We start from the raw sequence: 16,797 nt of genomic DNA, 5'->3' as shown, positions 1-16,797 counted from the left end.
AGCTGGCAAATGTCAACAAACATGGATATGCGCAATGCCTTGAGTTGTGTGTGCATGTGTTGCGTGGCGTTTAAAAATAGGCCTATCACATACCTGTATTCATGTCGAAGAGGTCTCCTAACAGTTCTACCGTCGCTGGGTACACTTTCCTGGAATAAAAGGAATCAGCGATAGAGGTTGGATTATTACCCACCGTAAAGCCCTCAGAGAAACAGAAATCCTACTTCTCTTTCAGAGTACCTGACGCAATTCAGCTTGACATGCCATGTGAACCGCCAATGTGCATTCGTGAAATGGACATTGTGAATAATACATACACTGTACCTCAAAAGTTTTCCCATCAGAAATAACTTGAGATTCTGACTCAAAAACTAAAGTCTCTTAAAGGGGGACGTTTTGATTACAAAAAGTAGTGCGGTTGTACAAACAGACCTCATTTCCTCAAATAGCTCCAACATGCATTCCTCCCATTGGTGTGAAGGGCAGCAGAATTAACATTGCCCCAGTTTTGTGCCAGGCTCAACACGACTTGTAGCCTAAAATGAACATTCATTCTTGTTTGTTTGTCGTTTTCTTGACTTCTGAATCAGGTGGATTACTGCTCGGCTGTACAACAGTCCTAACAGTCATACAGTAGCCAGGGTAGCTGTATCTCTACAGAGTAGCTCCTGGATTTGAGTATCACAAAAGCATGTAGTCGTGGAATGTGAAACATTTTCATCTTCCTTCCTTTAATCTATATTGTATGAGGAAACCCCCTTGAGTTGTGCAGCTCATTTCCCAGGGGGACATAACAAGATATCTTATTTATTTTTTTACATCTAATTTATTGGAGGTAATAAAATAAATATCATGAATTTTAGCAACTATGTGGACGATAAGATAAATTCAACTTGAAGCACTGAAAATATATTATACATGGAAAACTGAATTTATAAATCAACAAATCTATAAATATTGTATATTATTATAGGCTACACATAGACCATCGCACAAAAGGCCATACAAAGAAAACCTACTTCCTGCTTCACTGAGCACAAGGGCTCTGTCACAAGTAACATCTACAGATACATAACTCGTTATGACAGAGCGCCAAACAGAGGGACGGGCAGAATCAAACTGCTTCACTTGTGGAGCGATGAGCTCGCGGCTGACGGGCGAATCAAAATCAATTAGTGTACCTCAGATCTGGCACGCCTTTATGCATCCTCCCTGCCTCACTGTCGACTGGAAACAAAGCTAACCTTACTTTTAAATGAGGCCATTTCCAACTTACAACAATAGGGTAGGTATCTTCCTCCGAAAATCCCTGGCAGAACGGAGCAAAATATCACCTTTGTATGAGATATTCCCTTTGAGTGTCTGCTATGTTTTTTTTTTTTATGTCACTCAATGTCCACGCTGTCACACTGGCATAACATCATGATAAGGGACTGATAAATGCTACAGGCCAACAATACAGCTACTTAACTGTACCGTATGTACCCGTACCAAACGTACACCAAATGTAATTCCTTAATGCTGTACACGATGGGTGATGAATCAGCTCGGAAAATACTCTTGTCCATGATTGATATGGAAAGGCGAGAGTTGGTGTGTGTGTGTGTGCACGTACGAGTATGTTTGTGTATGTGTGTACACGTTTTTTTATGCGTGTGTGTGTATAAGTACGGTGTCTTCGGAAAGTATTCACACACCTTTACTCTAATCCATAATGTCAAAGTGGAAATCTGTTTGTAGAACATTTTAGAAATGTATAAAAAATGAAAAGCTGACATGTCTTCAGTGAATAAGTATTCAACCCCTTTGTTATGGCAAGCCTAAATAAGTCCAGGAGTAAAAATGTGCTTCAATTGCATAATAAGTTGCATGGACTCAGTGTTCAATAATAGTGGTTAACATGATTTTTGAATGACTACCCCATCTCTGTACCCCACATACAATTATCTATAAGGTGCCTCAAATCGAGTAGTGAATTTCAAAACACAGATTCATCCAAAGACCGACAAGGTTTTCAATCCCTTGCAAAGACGGGCACCGATTGGTAGATGTAAATATTACATCTTTTTTTTAATAAGACGCTGAATATCCCTTTGAGCATGGTGAAGTTCTTCATTACGGATGGTGTGTCAATGCACCCAGTCACTACAAATATGCAGGCCTTCTTCCTAACTCAGCTGCCGGAGAGGAAACGACATTGAATGTTCCTGTGCTTGAAATTCACTAGTTACAATTTTGATTTAAAAATCGGCTTGAAAATCTAAAGTCAAGACTTGTAAATGGTTGTCTAGCAATAATCAACAAATCAACTTGACAGAGCTTGAAGTATTTTCAAAAATAACAAAATGGACTAATATTGTACAATCCAGGCATGCAAAGCTCTTAGAGACTTACCCAGAAAGACTCACAGCTGCAATCGCTGCCAAATGTGCTTCTACAAAGTATTGACTTAGTGGTGTGAATACTTATGTAAATGAGATTTCTGTAATACATTTAATAAATTTGAGGGGAAAAAAATATATATATATATTTTGTTCATATGGAAATAATGATAGGCCTGTATACCAATTGATTCTGGAAGAAAATAATTTGTAAATGACTTATGACAAACACATAATTCAGCTACTTAACTATTCACCCAGACCCTCTATTAGTTTAAATGAGAACGTGTTAGTGCTGGGTTAGAACAAAAATGTGCGACGTCAAGGGTACCCCTAAACCGGAGTTGAAAAGTACTACTGTAAAACACCATCACACCATTATTTATAGCAAACCATTTACAATAAAACATGGTCACAAAGAAGCTAAAAAGGCAACGCACAGTAATGCATTAAGTTACAAGCCTTGTAAACGTTTTGTTTACAAATGCACAAGCTAGCAGTTGTGACACAGATGATTAGGTTAGCCACAGAGAGATGTTACGAGGCGGAGGGCACATCATTGTCACGAGGACAGCTGCCACAGAACCATTTAGTGCTCTCAAAGTTTTCCAATCAAAACAAAGTGTTTCCCCCCCGAGCTAAATTACAGAGAAAAGTCAGTGATGGAACCTTTAAATGTATCCAATCCCAGAGTAAACAAGAATCCATAAATCCTATTTGTCAAAGGAAATACATCTACAGAGAAATCACAAAAACAAACTTTTTTTGCCATGCTACTGTAACTAGGGCTACTGTACAAACTGAGCTGCAATGCTGTAATGGGGAAAGTCAATCAAACTCTTGTCGGGCTAGTATTCGGACAATGTGAGTATATGCTGCCAGACCTGGGGTGAAACACTATTTGAAATCATTTCAAATCTGTGCTTGATTGAGCTTCACTTTATGGACCAATAGAATATACCCAAAATGGCAAACCTCACCCATTTGGCACTCCAGTCAGGCTAGAGCAAATGCTCAAACTCAAAGTATTTGAAAGATTTCCCATACTATTTTAACCTAGGTCTGCATGCTGGTCCTTTTCATCAGTATGACCGTATTGTAACCTAGGTCTGCATGCTGGTCCTTTTCATCAGTATGACCGTATTGTAACCTAGTTCTGCATGCTGGTCCTTTTCATCAGTATGACTGTATTGTAACCTAGGTCTGTATGCTGGTCCTTTTCATCAGTATGACCGTATTGTAACCTAGTTCTGCATGCTGGTCCTTTTCATCAGTATGACTGTATTGTAACCTAGGTCTGTATGCTGGTCCTTTTCATCAGTATGACCGTATTGTAACCTAGGTCTGCATGCTGGTCCTTTTCATCAGTATGACTGTATTGTAACCTAGGTCTGCATGCTGGTCCTTTTCATCAGTATGACCGTATTGTAACCTATGTCTGCATGCTGGTCCTTTTCATCAGTATGACTGTATTGTAACCTAGGTCTGCATGCTGGTCCTTTTCATCAGTATGACATATTGTAACCTAGGTCTGCATGCTGGTCCTGTCCATCAGTATGACTGTATTGTAACCTAGGTCTGCATGCTGGTCCTTTTCATCAGTATGACTGTATTGTAACCTAGGTCTGTATGCTGGTCCTTTTCATCAGTATGACCGTATTGTAACCTAGGTCTGCATGCTGGTCCTTTTCATCAGTATGACCGTATTGTAACCTAGGTCTGCATGCTGGTCCTTTTCATCAGTATGACCGTATTGTAACCTAGGTCTGCATGCTGGTCCTTTTCATCAGTATGACCGTATTGTAACCTAGTTCTGCATGCTGGTCCTTTTCATCAGTATGACTGTATTGTAACCTAGGCCTGCATGCTGGTCCTTTTCATCAGTATGACTGTATTGTAACCTAGGCCTGCATGCTGGTCCTTTTCATCAGTATGACTGTATTGTAACCTAGGTCTGCATCGTGGTCCTTTCCATCAGTATGACTGTATTGTAACCTAGGTCTGCATGCTAGTCCTTTTCATCAGTATGACCGTATTGTAACCTAGTTCTGCATGCTGGTCCTTTTCATCAGTATGACATATTGTAACCTAGGTCTGCATGCTGGTCCTTTTCATCAGTATGACCGTATTGTAACCTAGGTCTGCATGCTGGTCCTTTTCATCAGTATGACATATTGTAACCTAGGTCTGCATGCTGGTCCTTTTCATCAGTATGACCGTATTGTAACCTACTGTAGGTCTGCATGCTGGACCTTTTCATCAGTATGCAAGCTGAGAGGCCCAGTAAAGGTTTCCCCCTTTACTGCTGATAATTACCCTCTTTTATTAGCATGCTTATATAGGGATACGTTGAAAACAAACTCCTTTTGAAGTAAATGGGGATATTGCCTTGTGTGTTGACTTGAGTAATGGTTGGTGTCAAACGCACACTCTTCTCCATGCTGGCAGCTTTACAGCAATGCCTCAGACGGCTGTCTACACCGAGATCCTCACCACTACAGCGGTGCTTCTTGCATCTGTAATCGGTTTGATTAGAATGTGAGCCATAGAGGAATATATTTGAGGCTGTAAAACAGCTAAATCTGGTAGATCACTATTTGAAACGGTTTACTTAAGCTTGGGCCACACAGACTAGTCCAGTTGAGATGGATTATCTCAGATGGTCTGTGTGGCCCTATAAAAGGTACTCTAACTAGTCCTTGCTCTCTGAACATGTCGAACCATACAAACAATGGTGGTTTACTTCCGATACAGGAAAATACATTTGCAGGGGATTGCCTTTCAAGTGGTAGCCGAAATTCAAACATTAGGGCAATTCCACGGTAACGGAATTACGTTTTGACCAATTTCTTTTTACATTTAAATGTATGCCAAACTGTATTTTGGTTATTGGACTACAGTAGGGGAAGAGGATTTACATCTGGTAATGGAATTACACTACCGGTCAAAAGTTTTAGAACACCTACTCATTCAAAGGTTATTCTTGATTTTTACTACTTTCTACATTGTATAATAGTGAAGACATCAAAACTATGAAATAACACATATTGAATCATGTAGTAACCAAAAAAAAGTGTTAAACAAATCAAAATATATTTTATATTTGAGATTCTTCAAATAGCCACCCTTTTCCTAGATGACAGCTTTGCACACTCTAAAGGACACCATTGCTCGTGTTTCTTGGCCCAAGCAAGTCTCTTCTTATTCGTGTCCTTCTATAGTAGTTTCTTTGCAGCAATTCGACAGTGAAGGTCTGATTCAAGCAGTCTCCTCTGAACAGTTGATGTTGAGATGTCTGTTACTTGAACTCTGTGAAGATATTATTTGGGCTGCAATTTCTTGTTGGTAACTCTAATGAACTCTGGGTATTCCATTCCTGTGGCAGTCCTCATGAGAGACAGTTTCATCATAGCGCTTAATGGTTTTTGCGACTGCATTTGAAGAAACGTCCAAAGTTTTTGAAATTTTCCAGATTGACTGACTTTATGTCTTAAAAGTAATGATGGTCTGTCGTTTTTCTTTGCTTATTTGAGCTGTTCTTGCCAAAATTTGGACTTGGTCTTTTACCAAATAGGGCTATCTTCTGCACACCCCCCCCCCCCCCCCCCCCCCCTACCACAACACAACGGATTAGCTTAAATGCAATAAGGAAAGAATTTCCACAAATTAACTTATCATGCATTTTCCATCCTCATGATGCCATCTATTTTGTGAAGTGTACCAGTCCCTCCTGCAGCAAAGCACCCCTACAACATGATGCTGCCACCCCGTGCTTCACGGTTCTTCGGCTTGCAAACCTCACTCTTTTTCCTCCATAACGATGGTCATTATGGCCAAACATTTCTATTATTGTTTAATCAGACCAGAGGACATTTCTCCAAAAAGTACAATCTTTGTCCCCATGTGCAGTTGCAAACCGTAGTCTGGCTTTTTTTTTATGGAGGATTTGGAGCGGTGGCTTCTTCCTTGCTGAGCAGCCTTTCAGGTTATGTCGATATAGGACTCGTTTTACTGTGGATATAGATACTGTTGTACCTCCAGCATTTTCACAAGGTACTTCGCTGTTGTTCTGGGATTGATTTGCACTTTTTGCACCAAAGTACGTTCATATCTAGGAGAGAACGCGTCTCCTTCCTGAGCGGTATGACGGCTGCGTGGTCCCATGGTGTTTATACTTGCGTACTATTGTTTGTACAGATGGTACCTTCAGGCGTTTGGAAATTGCTCCCAAGAATGATCCAGACTAATTGGCTTGGCTAATTGTTTTTGATATTCCCATGATGTCAAGTAAAGAGGCACTGAGTTTGAAGGTAGGCCTTGAAATACATCCACAGGTACACCTCCATTTGACTCAAATTATGTCATTTAGCCTATCAGAAGCTTCTAAAGCCATGACATCAATTTCTGGAATTTTCCAAGCTGTTTAAAGGCACAGTCAACTCAGTGTATGTAAACTTCTGACCCACTGGAATTGTGATACAGTGAATTATAAGTGAAATAATCTGTCTGTGGGCACATGGGGACAATTGTCTGTAAACAATTGTTGTAAAAATTACTTGTGTCATGCACAAATTAGATGTCCTAACCGACTTGCTAAAACTATAGTTTATTAACTTCAACTGTATGTATTGTTGAAGTCAGAAGTTTACATACGTTTTAATGACTCCAACCTAAGTGTATGTACACTTCCGACTTCAACTATATGTATGTATGTATGTATGTACACACACAGTATATGCCTTAATTTTGACTCTTAGCTTTCATTTGACATATTGGTGCTCATGGGTCCTTTTAGATGGAAATGCCCATTACTAGTGGTGCAACGGATCACAAAACTCACGGTTCGGATCACGGTTGAGTCACAGATCGGATAATTTTTCGGATCAGCATAAAACAAAAAAAGGGAGACAAATATAACTTTTCTTTCCTTTTATTACTTAAAGAAAACAAAGCAAGGAACTTTTCAATGTTTAAATAAAATCTTAAAATAAAAAATTCAATACTCAATTGTTAAATTAAAGTGCAATATGAGGCATTTGAACAATAGTGAATGAAAAAAGTGCCTGTCTCCCCATGATTAAAAAAAAAGTTAAAAAAAGAAAGCAAAGCAAACCTGAGCTTATAACTTCAAATTATATTTTTAAAAATTGACGATGTCTACATTGTCTGGGGAGAGGGTAGACCTCTTTGCAGTCACTATGTAAGGTAGCATCTTGCCATCATGGCAATGTGAGGGTATTTACACATTGCTTTTCCACCATGCCAGTGGATCACCATCCACGGGAATGCCGCTTGCTGCCTTGTAGGATGCCTCCTCCTCTTTGATGGTGTTGGCAAAAGTCTTGCCTGTGTCCTTGCTCACAAAGGTCTCCCCGAAAAGCTCCTTCATGGCTAAATTATTTTGTGGACGAGATGCCTTGGGAGTCTGCTCCTGTCGGCTCGGTGGCTTGACCCTGCAGAAAGAAATTACTTGATCTAACTAACTATTTATGATCATAGAACTATAATTGTGGCAATAACATTTAATAAAAATACATTATTACAAATCAAAAATGGATGATTCTAATAGCAATAGCATAGACTAAGATTAGACTGCAGTATATTATTTAAGTAATTCACTCTTACTTTACCTCTTCAGTGGCCAGATGTCCTCCGGTGTAGGGCAGGGTCTAGGTGAGACAGGGACTTGAACCTTGGATCCAGTGCAGTAGATCTATGAAGGTAGTCCTGTACATTAGGGGGTTATCTGGCGTTCAGGTCCTCTCTAATGGTAGCCTTGACATCTCTAGTGATGGTGCCGTCTTCCTCACTTGGGGCCATGGACTGCAGAATCCTTGTTTTCAGAGGTAGGATCCTTGTTTTCAGAGGTAGGATCCTTGTTTTCAGAGGTAGGATCCTTGTTTTCAGAGGTAGGATCCTTGTTTTCAGAGGTAGGATCCTTGTTTTCAGAGGTAGGATCCTTGTTTTCAGAGGTAGGATCCTTGTTTTCAGAGGTAGGATCCTTGTTTTCAGAGGTAGGATCCTTGTTTTCAGAGGTAGGATCATGGACACAGACGGTGCAGGTTCAGTGCTCTATAGGGTTGTAACCATTCTGAGGGGTTTGAGCACCTGGAAACGGTGCTGCTCAAGATAGCTCTCCAACAAGTGGAGTTCCATCTTGTTGTGACATCGTGTATGAGCTTGTGGGTCGGTAGCTGTAACATTTCTTGCTTGGTCTTAAGCACATGAGTGGCTGTTGTGCTTCGGTGGAAAAAGAAAAACATCTTCCTGATCCTCCCAAAGAGGCGGTCCGGTCCATCTGGTCCACTGAGATTCCCCTTTGGGATGCTAAATTGATCACATGTGCAAAGCAAGCTATCTGTGGCCCCAGTCCAGCTTCCATCACTGCATTTACTTGGTTCTTGGCATTATCTGTGGTGGTTGGGATATTGCTATTGGGCCTCTAGCTTCCATTCTGCTACTGCTCCTAGCAGTACCTGCACCAGGTTTGTGCCTGTGTGACTCTCATAGAGGGGGCGTGTCTGTATCGCTGGACTTCGCATCTCCCACTCCTCTGTGGTGTAGTGAGCAGTCACAGTCACGTAGCTTTCCGTTGCCCTGGAGGTCCACCCGTCTGTGGTAAGGGCAACAGAGGATGCCTGGGATAGTTCAGCGACAATTTATGATCTTTTCCTGTTCATAAAGATCTGGCATGATCTCCATACTGAAGTGGGTGCGCGAGGGGATTCCGTAGCGTGGCTCAAGCACTTTCAACCATATTTTGAAACCCTTTTGTTTTCCACAACAGAGTACGGCCTCATGTCTGCAGCGATAAACATCCCAATAGATTTGGTGATGGCTTCAGCCCGGTCTGATTCTGCAGCAAAGGGCTTAAATGTCGCGGTGAGAAGTTGTCTCTTGGCTGAGTTGGCTCCCGTCACTGACACACCAGGGTGATGACGATTTCAAAATGTGTGGCCACGCTCCATGTATTTCCATGATCACACGGCTTTCTTGTGGCACAATGCCTACACACCATAATGGTGTTGTTCACCGCCCTTCTTCCGTCATCATATTTGACAGGGGAGCCAAAATGCTCCCGTACATGAGACTTAAATGAAGCGGGAGGCTTTTCCAGTTCTTCAGCTCCTCCGCCGGCAATGGCTGTCACTGCTTTTTTCCTTCTTTGCAACGCAAGCATCCAGGAATGAATCATTGGGATTCAACTGCTTTAAAAAAACACTTTTTTTTTAAAAAATCAACCTTCAGAGTAAAACACAGCATGCATCTGTCTGGTCTTTACCTTTTCACTGCAACTCTGCGTCGAGATTTAGGGAATTATTACTTTTAAAAAGTAACAGCGGCAGTAAAACTATTTCACACTATGACGGTTCAACTTTGCAAGTGATCTGCGGTTCACACGCGTGCCGAACCGTGTGGGGGGTGATCCGCACGGATCAACTACGGTCCGTTACACCACTACCCACAATCCTTTCCTGGCAGCCAGTACATGGCAAACCACTTAGTCTCCTACGCAGCATTGAAAATAGGCAAAGGTGGATAAATATACAGCGGGTGAAAATGGAACCGGGAGGTTGAGAACATAGTGCAGCAGGAAGCCGAGGACTATGTTGCATTCTGGTTACGGCAGGAGCCAGGAAGCGGGAGCCAGGAAGCAGAAGCCAGGAAGCAGAAGCCAGGAAGCAGGAGCCAGGAAGCAGGAGCCAGGAAGCAGGAGCCAGGAGGACATGGGTTGCATCTCAATACACCAAAAAATGGTCTCCATATCTGCACTGGCATTAAAGAACTGGACAGGTGAAAGCAACTTACTATAGCAGGCATCCGCCACATTGCCTTCACCTATCCTGTGTTTTCAGAACGTCGCAGAGGGTGAGGAGATGTCACTTTAGATAAAAGGTTATGTCCACGCACCGCTTGTCTGCTGCTCCCACAAGTGACGTTTCACTAAAAGCTACAGAAACAGCGTCTCCTCTGACGTGGTTGTCATCAGGTAACCAAACCCACATGACACACAGGATGAAGCCATTTTTAGACACGTCTACAGCTTAGTGGATACGCCAGGTCTGCCATCGAGGCGGACGGGAATGGAAACAGAACGATCTTAAACATTCATCCCCAAATGCACCATCATGGATGGATTAAAACATAAAAGGGTAGACTCAATCATTTAATGGCTAAAAACAAAACCGATCGATTTTGGGTCCTTTTAGAAGGCTAACAAATAACCAAGCTCACAGACAGCCGATAAAAGCCCATCCAACAACCGGGGCCACCTCTAATTGGACGGCAAACTGGACAATTCATCTCTCCATTTTAAAGAATGTGCGAGAGAAGCACTTAGGACTCTATTGACTTTTAAAAAACACAAGTCGTATGTCTTGCCAACACAGCCAGTGTTGGTGGTGTTAGTCAAGGGGCCAACATTGATGGGTTTCTATAGAGCCCCAATGATAGATGCTAAACTCTGCTATACAATGGCTAGTTGTCTGTCCATTTAGAAGTCTCACACAGCTACACACATTGGGGTAAATCACGGCGTCATGGCTTGTCGCCATCCAAACCAGGGCCAGAAAGGATCATGTTTCCGGGGGACAGACCAGCGGCGACACAGCTGCTGTGGCCACCATGGCCCACGGGGGAAGTGTTATGGTGGGACACTGGATCCTCTCTCTCAGTAATATTCAAACTTTCTCAGCAAAAACTAAATAAAACTTCAGAAACTTGTATCCGATATTATTTCACAAAGCAAGTTGACTGAGAGAACAATTATAATTCAGAACTTGTGTCCAATTGGAATCTGGGAATACGCAGGTATACTTAAAATGTCTTTCCACACCGAGCCCCATCTCCAACTGCAATTCCACCGAGTCCCTCTAGGGGGGGGGGGCAATGTCACACACTTTTCCTGGCCTACATCTGACCCAGAGAATCAGCATGGAGCCATTCGAATGTCTGAAGCTGTAATGCCTATAAAACAAGTCGCAGTCCTCGTATCAGACGGTCATGGGGACGGTTGTGACAGCGGCTGTAAATATTGAAGCCTGGCGCGTACTGCTGTGATTTTAAAAAATAAAAATAAAATCGGCAAGTGCGGCGGCGCTATGTTTGCGAGGCATTAGATGCCAGCACCTGATGAATCCCCAGACAAGCCAGTTGCCGCATATCAACGAAATAAGCATTTATAGAACAGGAAACGAGGAAGGCGGGTGGGAGGATAAAAAGAGGGTCGGGAAAGGGAGGTCGGATAAGGGAGAATACAATTGAAGAGAGCGAATGGCCGATCACTGCTTGATGCTCTCACCAGAGCTCCTTATTGCATGTGTGAATACATACAATGTCGGAACTATTACATTCATATCATGAGACTACCATGGTTGAATTGTGCAATTCTATGCCACTGCAATGGCCACTTAACTTTGAATCAATGCAGTGAAAAGTTATGCTCAGCCTCAGTGTTACATTTTTGCTGGGTCATCACTATACAAGCTCTTCACTTCGCGTCGTCGAGCACCCACGCAGTTCTCCTGTGCACTTCTCTCACACACACACACACACGCACGCACGCACGTGAACAAGTTGTAGCACAGGATTAGCCGTAGTGTTAGGTATCGGTGTGTCTGGGCTATAGCTGGGATGAGTTTAGAGTGAGGACGAGAGGTCTATTTGAGATGTCTCTAGAGACGTATCTAGACACGTCATTCTGACACCACTCGCAACATTACTGAGAGATAAACAAAAACATCCCAATGAAACACGGTGACATTCAAAAAAAGACGGCGTGAAGGGAGAACATCCTAGCCCTCTCAGTTTGGCCTCCTGAGAGTGGTGGGGGATTTCATTACACAAGATGTCTTCGTCCCGGGTGATGCGTGTTTGACTACGTACGCTAGTAGGTCTTGACAAACGCACACCTTTTGCAGTTTCCTACCCAATTTCAAATGGACCCTTTACCCAGAACTCTGAACGTTTTGGTCCGGTTTCCCGAGACACAGATTAAGCCTAGTCCTGGACAACAAAAAATACAACATTCTAAATGGAATTTCCAGGACTAGACTTAATCTGTGCCTGTGAAACCGACCCCAACGGTCTAGTTTTTTTGTCCGAGCACTACACAGCTGTTTCAAATATCCAACTCATCCAACTTTGACTATTTGAATCAGCTGCGTAGTGCTAGGGCATCGAAATTCCATCAATAATGTTTTGTTGTTGTTGTCGTCCTGGACGAGGCTTAATCTGTGCCTGCTGAGCGCAAACTTGAACGTTGTGAAAATCCTGCGCAACTTTCAGTGTGCGTTTACTTGCGAACACTGAGGCTGTACCCGCTTTGTCAAGTACGCTACCGTGGATGAACATAATGTAGGCTTACCAGAGTGGCCTACCATCAAAAACAAATGGAGAAAATGCATCCCATAACATGTAAAGAGCTGATCATTCAGCCTACAGTAGCAAACAATGTGTGGTGTTCAACGAAAAAAAAACATGCAGGGCTTGAAATTAACCTGTTTATCCTCTTATCCTTCAGACAAGGAGGTGACCGAAAATGTTTTCTTGTTTGATGCAAGAAACCACTTTACAAAATAAAATGCATTATTATTCCCATACCATTATTACAGAGAATCAGACAAATGCCACCCTTTGCCTATTGGCTACTTAGCTTATTCAAGCCTGTCTCAAAATACAACACTGCCCCTTTAAGACAAAAAAAAAAAAGCTCTTTAGCTGACTCGCTTTTCAAAGATGTCTAGAAATGTACACGTTTTGTGCTCTTGTAAGAAGCAATCACTCCCCCATTATGGACTACAAATGATATATTACTGGGCTAATAACTCACAAAGGATATGCACAAATGACCACACATGGCTACACGCAGTTCTTGCTCTGATCTCAAAACAAGCACATCTACTCACAACCGCTCATGCTGTAAACACAGTCCAGTTCAAAGTGAATGGCACAGATGCGTTATGGCAATGGTCTATTTGCATATAGGCCTACTGCAGCTCTGATTGGTTATGGCGCACTGGTCTGTGTAGAGTACGGGCCTGAGTGGTGCCTGTCAATGCAATAGAATCCTACTCTGATGCAGTCTGCCTACAACAAAATCTCTTGCATAGTTAGTTTTGCATACTAAGAAGTCTTGCATGCCTCCCGAGTGGTGCAGCAGTCTGCGTCACTGCAGACCCGGGTTCAATTCTGGACTGCGTTGCAGCCGGCCGCGACCACGAGATCCATGAAGCGGTGCACAATTGGCCCAGCGTCATTCGGGTTAAAGGAGGGTTTGGCCGGTCTGGAAGTCCTTACCCCATCGCGCTCTAGCGACTCCTGTGGCGGGCCGGGCGCATGCACGCTGACAAGGTCGCCAGTTGTTCAGTGTTTCCTTTGACACATTGGTGTGGCTGGCTTCCAGGTTAAGCGAGCAGTGTGTCAAAAAGCAGTGCGGCTTGGCAGGGTCGTGTTTCAGAGGACGTACAGCTCTCTACCTCTGCCTCTCCCGAGTCCTACGGGAGTTGCAGCGACGGGACAATTGGAAATCACAAAATTGGGAAGAAATTGTCTCGCCTAGTTTGTTTGGTTTCTGTATGTTGCATTGAAAGAGGCTAATATTGCATCTATTCTATCACAATTCCCACAGTCAAGGGAAATGTTGATAGTGTTAACTAAATGGGGGAAACTCTAGAAAGTAGAATTTCGTGCTTATCTGTGCGGGCTGATATTTCTTCTGCTTCGTCAGTCCCAGGGGAGCTGCGCAGCTTAGAGGGGACATTGCTTAGAAGGCGTTTCACACTTACAAAAGTGGATGTGAAACGATCCATTAGAGATCGTAATTAGGCATTGTGATTATGAAACCATTGTGAATCACCCTGGATTAGGAAGACCCTCAGAGCAGGTGGATTATTTCAGTCGGATAACCATCAGACTCTTACAGATCTAGATAAAGTCCATAAGGAATCAGTCCATCTGGGGGGGTAATACACTAAACTATGATCTGATAAGAAATAATGCCTTTTCCATGATGTAATTTGATTAATGGTATTAAAAACGGTGGATTAGTCATGAGTTTATTGTTTGAGTCAGAGTCTAGAGTGGCACATTATCAGCTGATTGACACTGCACAGTTTTCACTTAAAGTGGGGACTTTTAAATTTTAAAATTTGAGTCACCTTTTGTAGCCTTAAGAAAATAGATGCTCTGAATCAAGATGGGGGTTTAAGTTATGGTTTGGCTTATGATTTCCTGAAGTTTATGGCAGAATGTTACATTTCTATAAAGTTTCACAGCACCAGTCCTAGGGACACTTCAGTAGATCAATAAAATCAGTTAAACCTCATATCAAGGGACCTGCTGTGCACAACGAGCCGCTATCAAAATGTTGACAACTAAAATAATGTCCATAATAACTTCCAATTGTGCTCTGGGGCAAGCAATGGGACTGTAGTTCCTTCCCAAAGTTCAGACATAAAATGCCAGACTCCAGCTCGCATAAATAGTAGTAGATTTTTTTTAATTTCTCTGGTTATTTTGTTGGCTTGTTCTTGAGGGAAAACTCATAACTCTCAGAAGTCTATTGATATAGCAGCACTATGCGCAACTCCCATACCCCCGTGCCCTTAGAGGACAGAGTAAAATCTCATTTCGACTAAAACGTCTGGGGTAGGCCTACGAATCATATCCAGCTGACACTTCTGGTACCGCCGAGTATGTTATGAGCGTCACTCTTTCTATACCACAGATGTTTTGAATGATATAAAAAGGCGATTCAATCTGAGCCTAATGTAGAAGCTCTGTACGGATAAATTATGCATTTCCTTTAAACTCCATGTGGGAAAATACTTTTTCATACTTGAATTTATTCAGTTCTCGGCTTTGCAATTGATTGAATTATTAAAATAAACTGAGCTAACGGCAGAATCTGTGGGTAATACCGAACAGAAAGCATGGAGAGGAGGAACTCCAAATCTCAAAGAAGTAGTATTCCCTTCTTCCTCTCCATTTTCAAGCCCTAAAAACATATGTTGAGATTGCATAGAGCTGTTATATTTTATTGGGTCACAGTGGTTTATCCGTAGATTGTAATTTAGGTGTTGGTGGAGACCTCTGGAAAATTGTGTATATAATTACTGAATATATACTGAACAAAAATAAATTAAAAATTCCAACGATTTTACTGGAGTAACAGCTCATATAAGGAAATCAGTCAACTGAAAAACTCATTAGGCATAATCTATGGATTTCACATGACTGGGCAGGGGCGCAGCAATGGGTGGGCCTGTGAGGGCATAGGCCCAACCACTGGTGAGCCAGGCCCAGCCAATCAGAATGAGTTTCTCCCCCAAAAACAGGGTGGCTCCTCAGTTTCATCAGCTGTCCAGATGGCTGGTCTCAGACAATCCTACGGGTAAAGAAGCCAAATGTGGAGTTCCTGGGCTGGCATGGTTACACGTGGTCTGCGCTTGTGAGGCCGGTTTGACGTACTGCCAAATTCTCTAAAACGTCGCTGGATGTGGCTTATGGTAGAAAAATTAACATTAAATTATCTGGCAAGAGCTTGGTGGACATTCCTGCAGTCAACATACCAATTGCACACTCCCTCACAACTTGAGACATCTGTGGCATTGTGTTGTGTGACAAAATTGTACATTTCAGAGTGGCAATTTATTGTCCCCAGCACAAGGTGTACCTGTGTAATGACCATGCTGTTTAAATCAGCTTCTTGATATGACACACCTGTCAGGTGGATGGATTATCTTGGCAAAGGAGAAATGTTCACTAACAGGGATGTAAACAAATTTGTGCACAAAATTTGAGAGAAATATTTTTTTCTCCAGTCAAGTTCTATCAGTGAATCGAACCACTCCCGATGCGCAGTGGTGTTAAATGTAAAATGCACTCCAGAGATTAGATAGTGACTTGTGTGAAGAGCGTCCTCCCACCATTCTCCACTTTAGAGAGTCCTCGTCGGTGTGTGCTGATAACCTGGGAGAGAGACGAGGTGACTATTAAAGCGTTCTCTGTGGCCATTTGTGGGTTTCCCTCTCCCCCTCCTCCCCCGATGACTTGGCACTTTTCCAACCCGTCGGAGCTAGTGCTATAATAATGATGACCTCAACAAAACTTAAGTGGCCACAATTTATTTGAGTAAGAGAGAGCGGTCGCAGATGCTTTAGACGGGCCATCTGAAATGCATTTAAGCGAGCGGAATGCAGTTTTTAAAATGGCTGACTTTAATGGAAATCAAGACAGGCCCTCGTCACAGTTAATATGACTGAGTGGGATATAATGGACTTGGCTGCAGCCCTGAGGAGAAAAAAAAACCCAGCAGAAAATGACACTAAGCGCCATCCGCTAGCATCACTCAGTGACAGTAAATATAAGGGAAGTACATTGGAAACAGACTTAGGGTATGTCCCAAATACCGCCC

The 16,797-nt window shown here is 42.5% G+C and overlaps 1 protein-coding gene across 2 annotated transcripts in view; it reads right to left on the bottom strand.

Annotated features, from left to right (window-relative positions):
* LOC129841379 (sorbin and SH3 domain-containing protein 2-like) overlaps positions 1 to 16,797 on the bottom strand; it is an 85,765-nt gene that overhangs the window by 44,400 nt on the left and 24,568 nt on the right. For both annotated transcript variants that reach the window (XM_055909627.1, XM_055909628.1), the window contains exon 3: positions 94 to 149. In XM_055909627.1, the coding sequence (XP_055765602.1) occupies positions 94 to 103 (10 nt within the window). In that variant the 5' untranslated portion in view covers positions 104 to 149. The remainder of the gene's footprint in view (positions 1 to 93; positions 150 to 16,797) is intronic.

This window comes from Salvelinus fontinalis, chromosome 42 (genome assembly GCF_029448725.1).
Source record: "Salvelinus fontinalis isolate EN_2023a chromosome 42, ASM2944872v1, whole genome shotgun sequence".
NCBI lineage: Eukaryota > Metazoa > Chordata > Actinopteri > Salmoniformes > Salmonidae > Salvelinus > Salvelinus fontinalis.
This window is presented reverse-complemented; position numbering and strand designations above follow the sequence as displayed.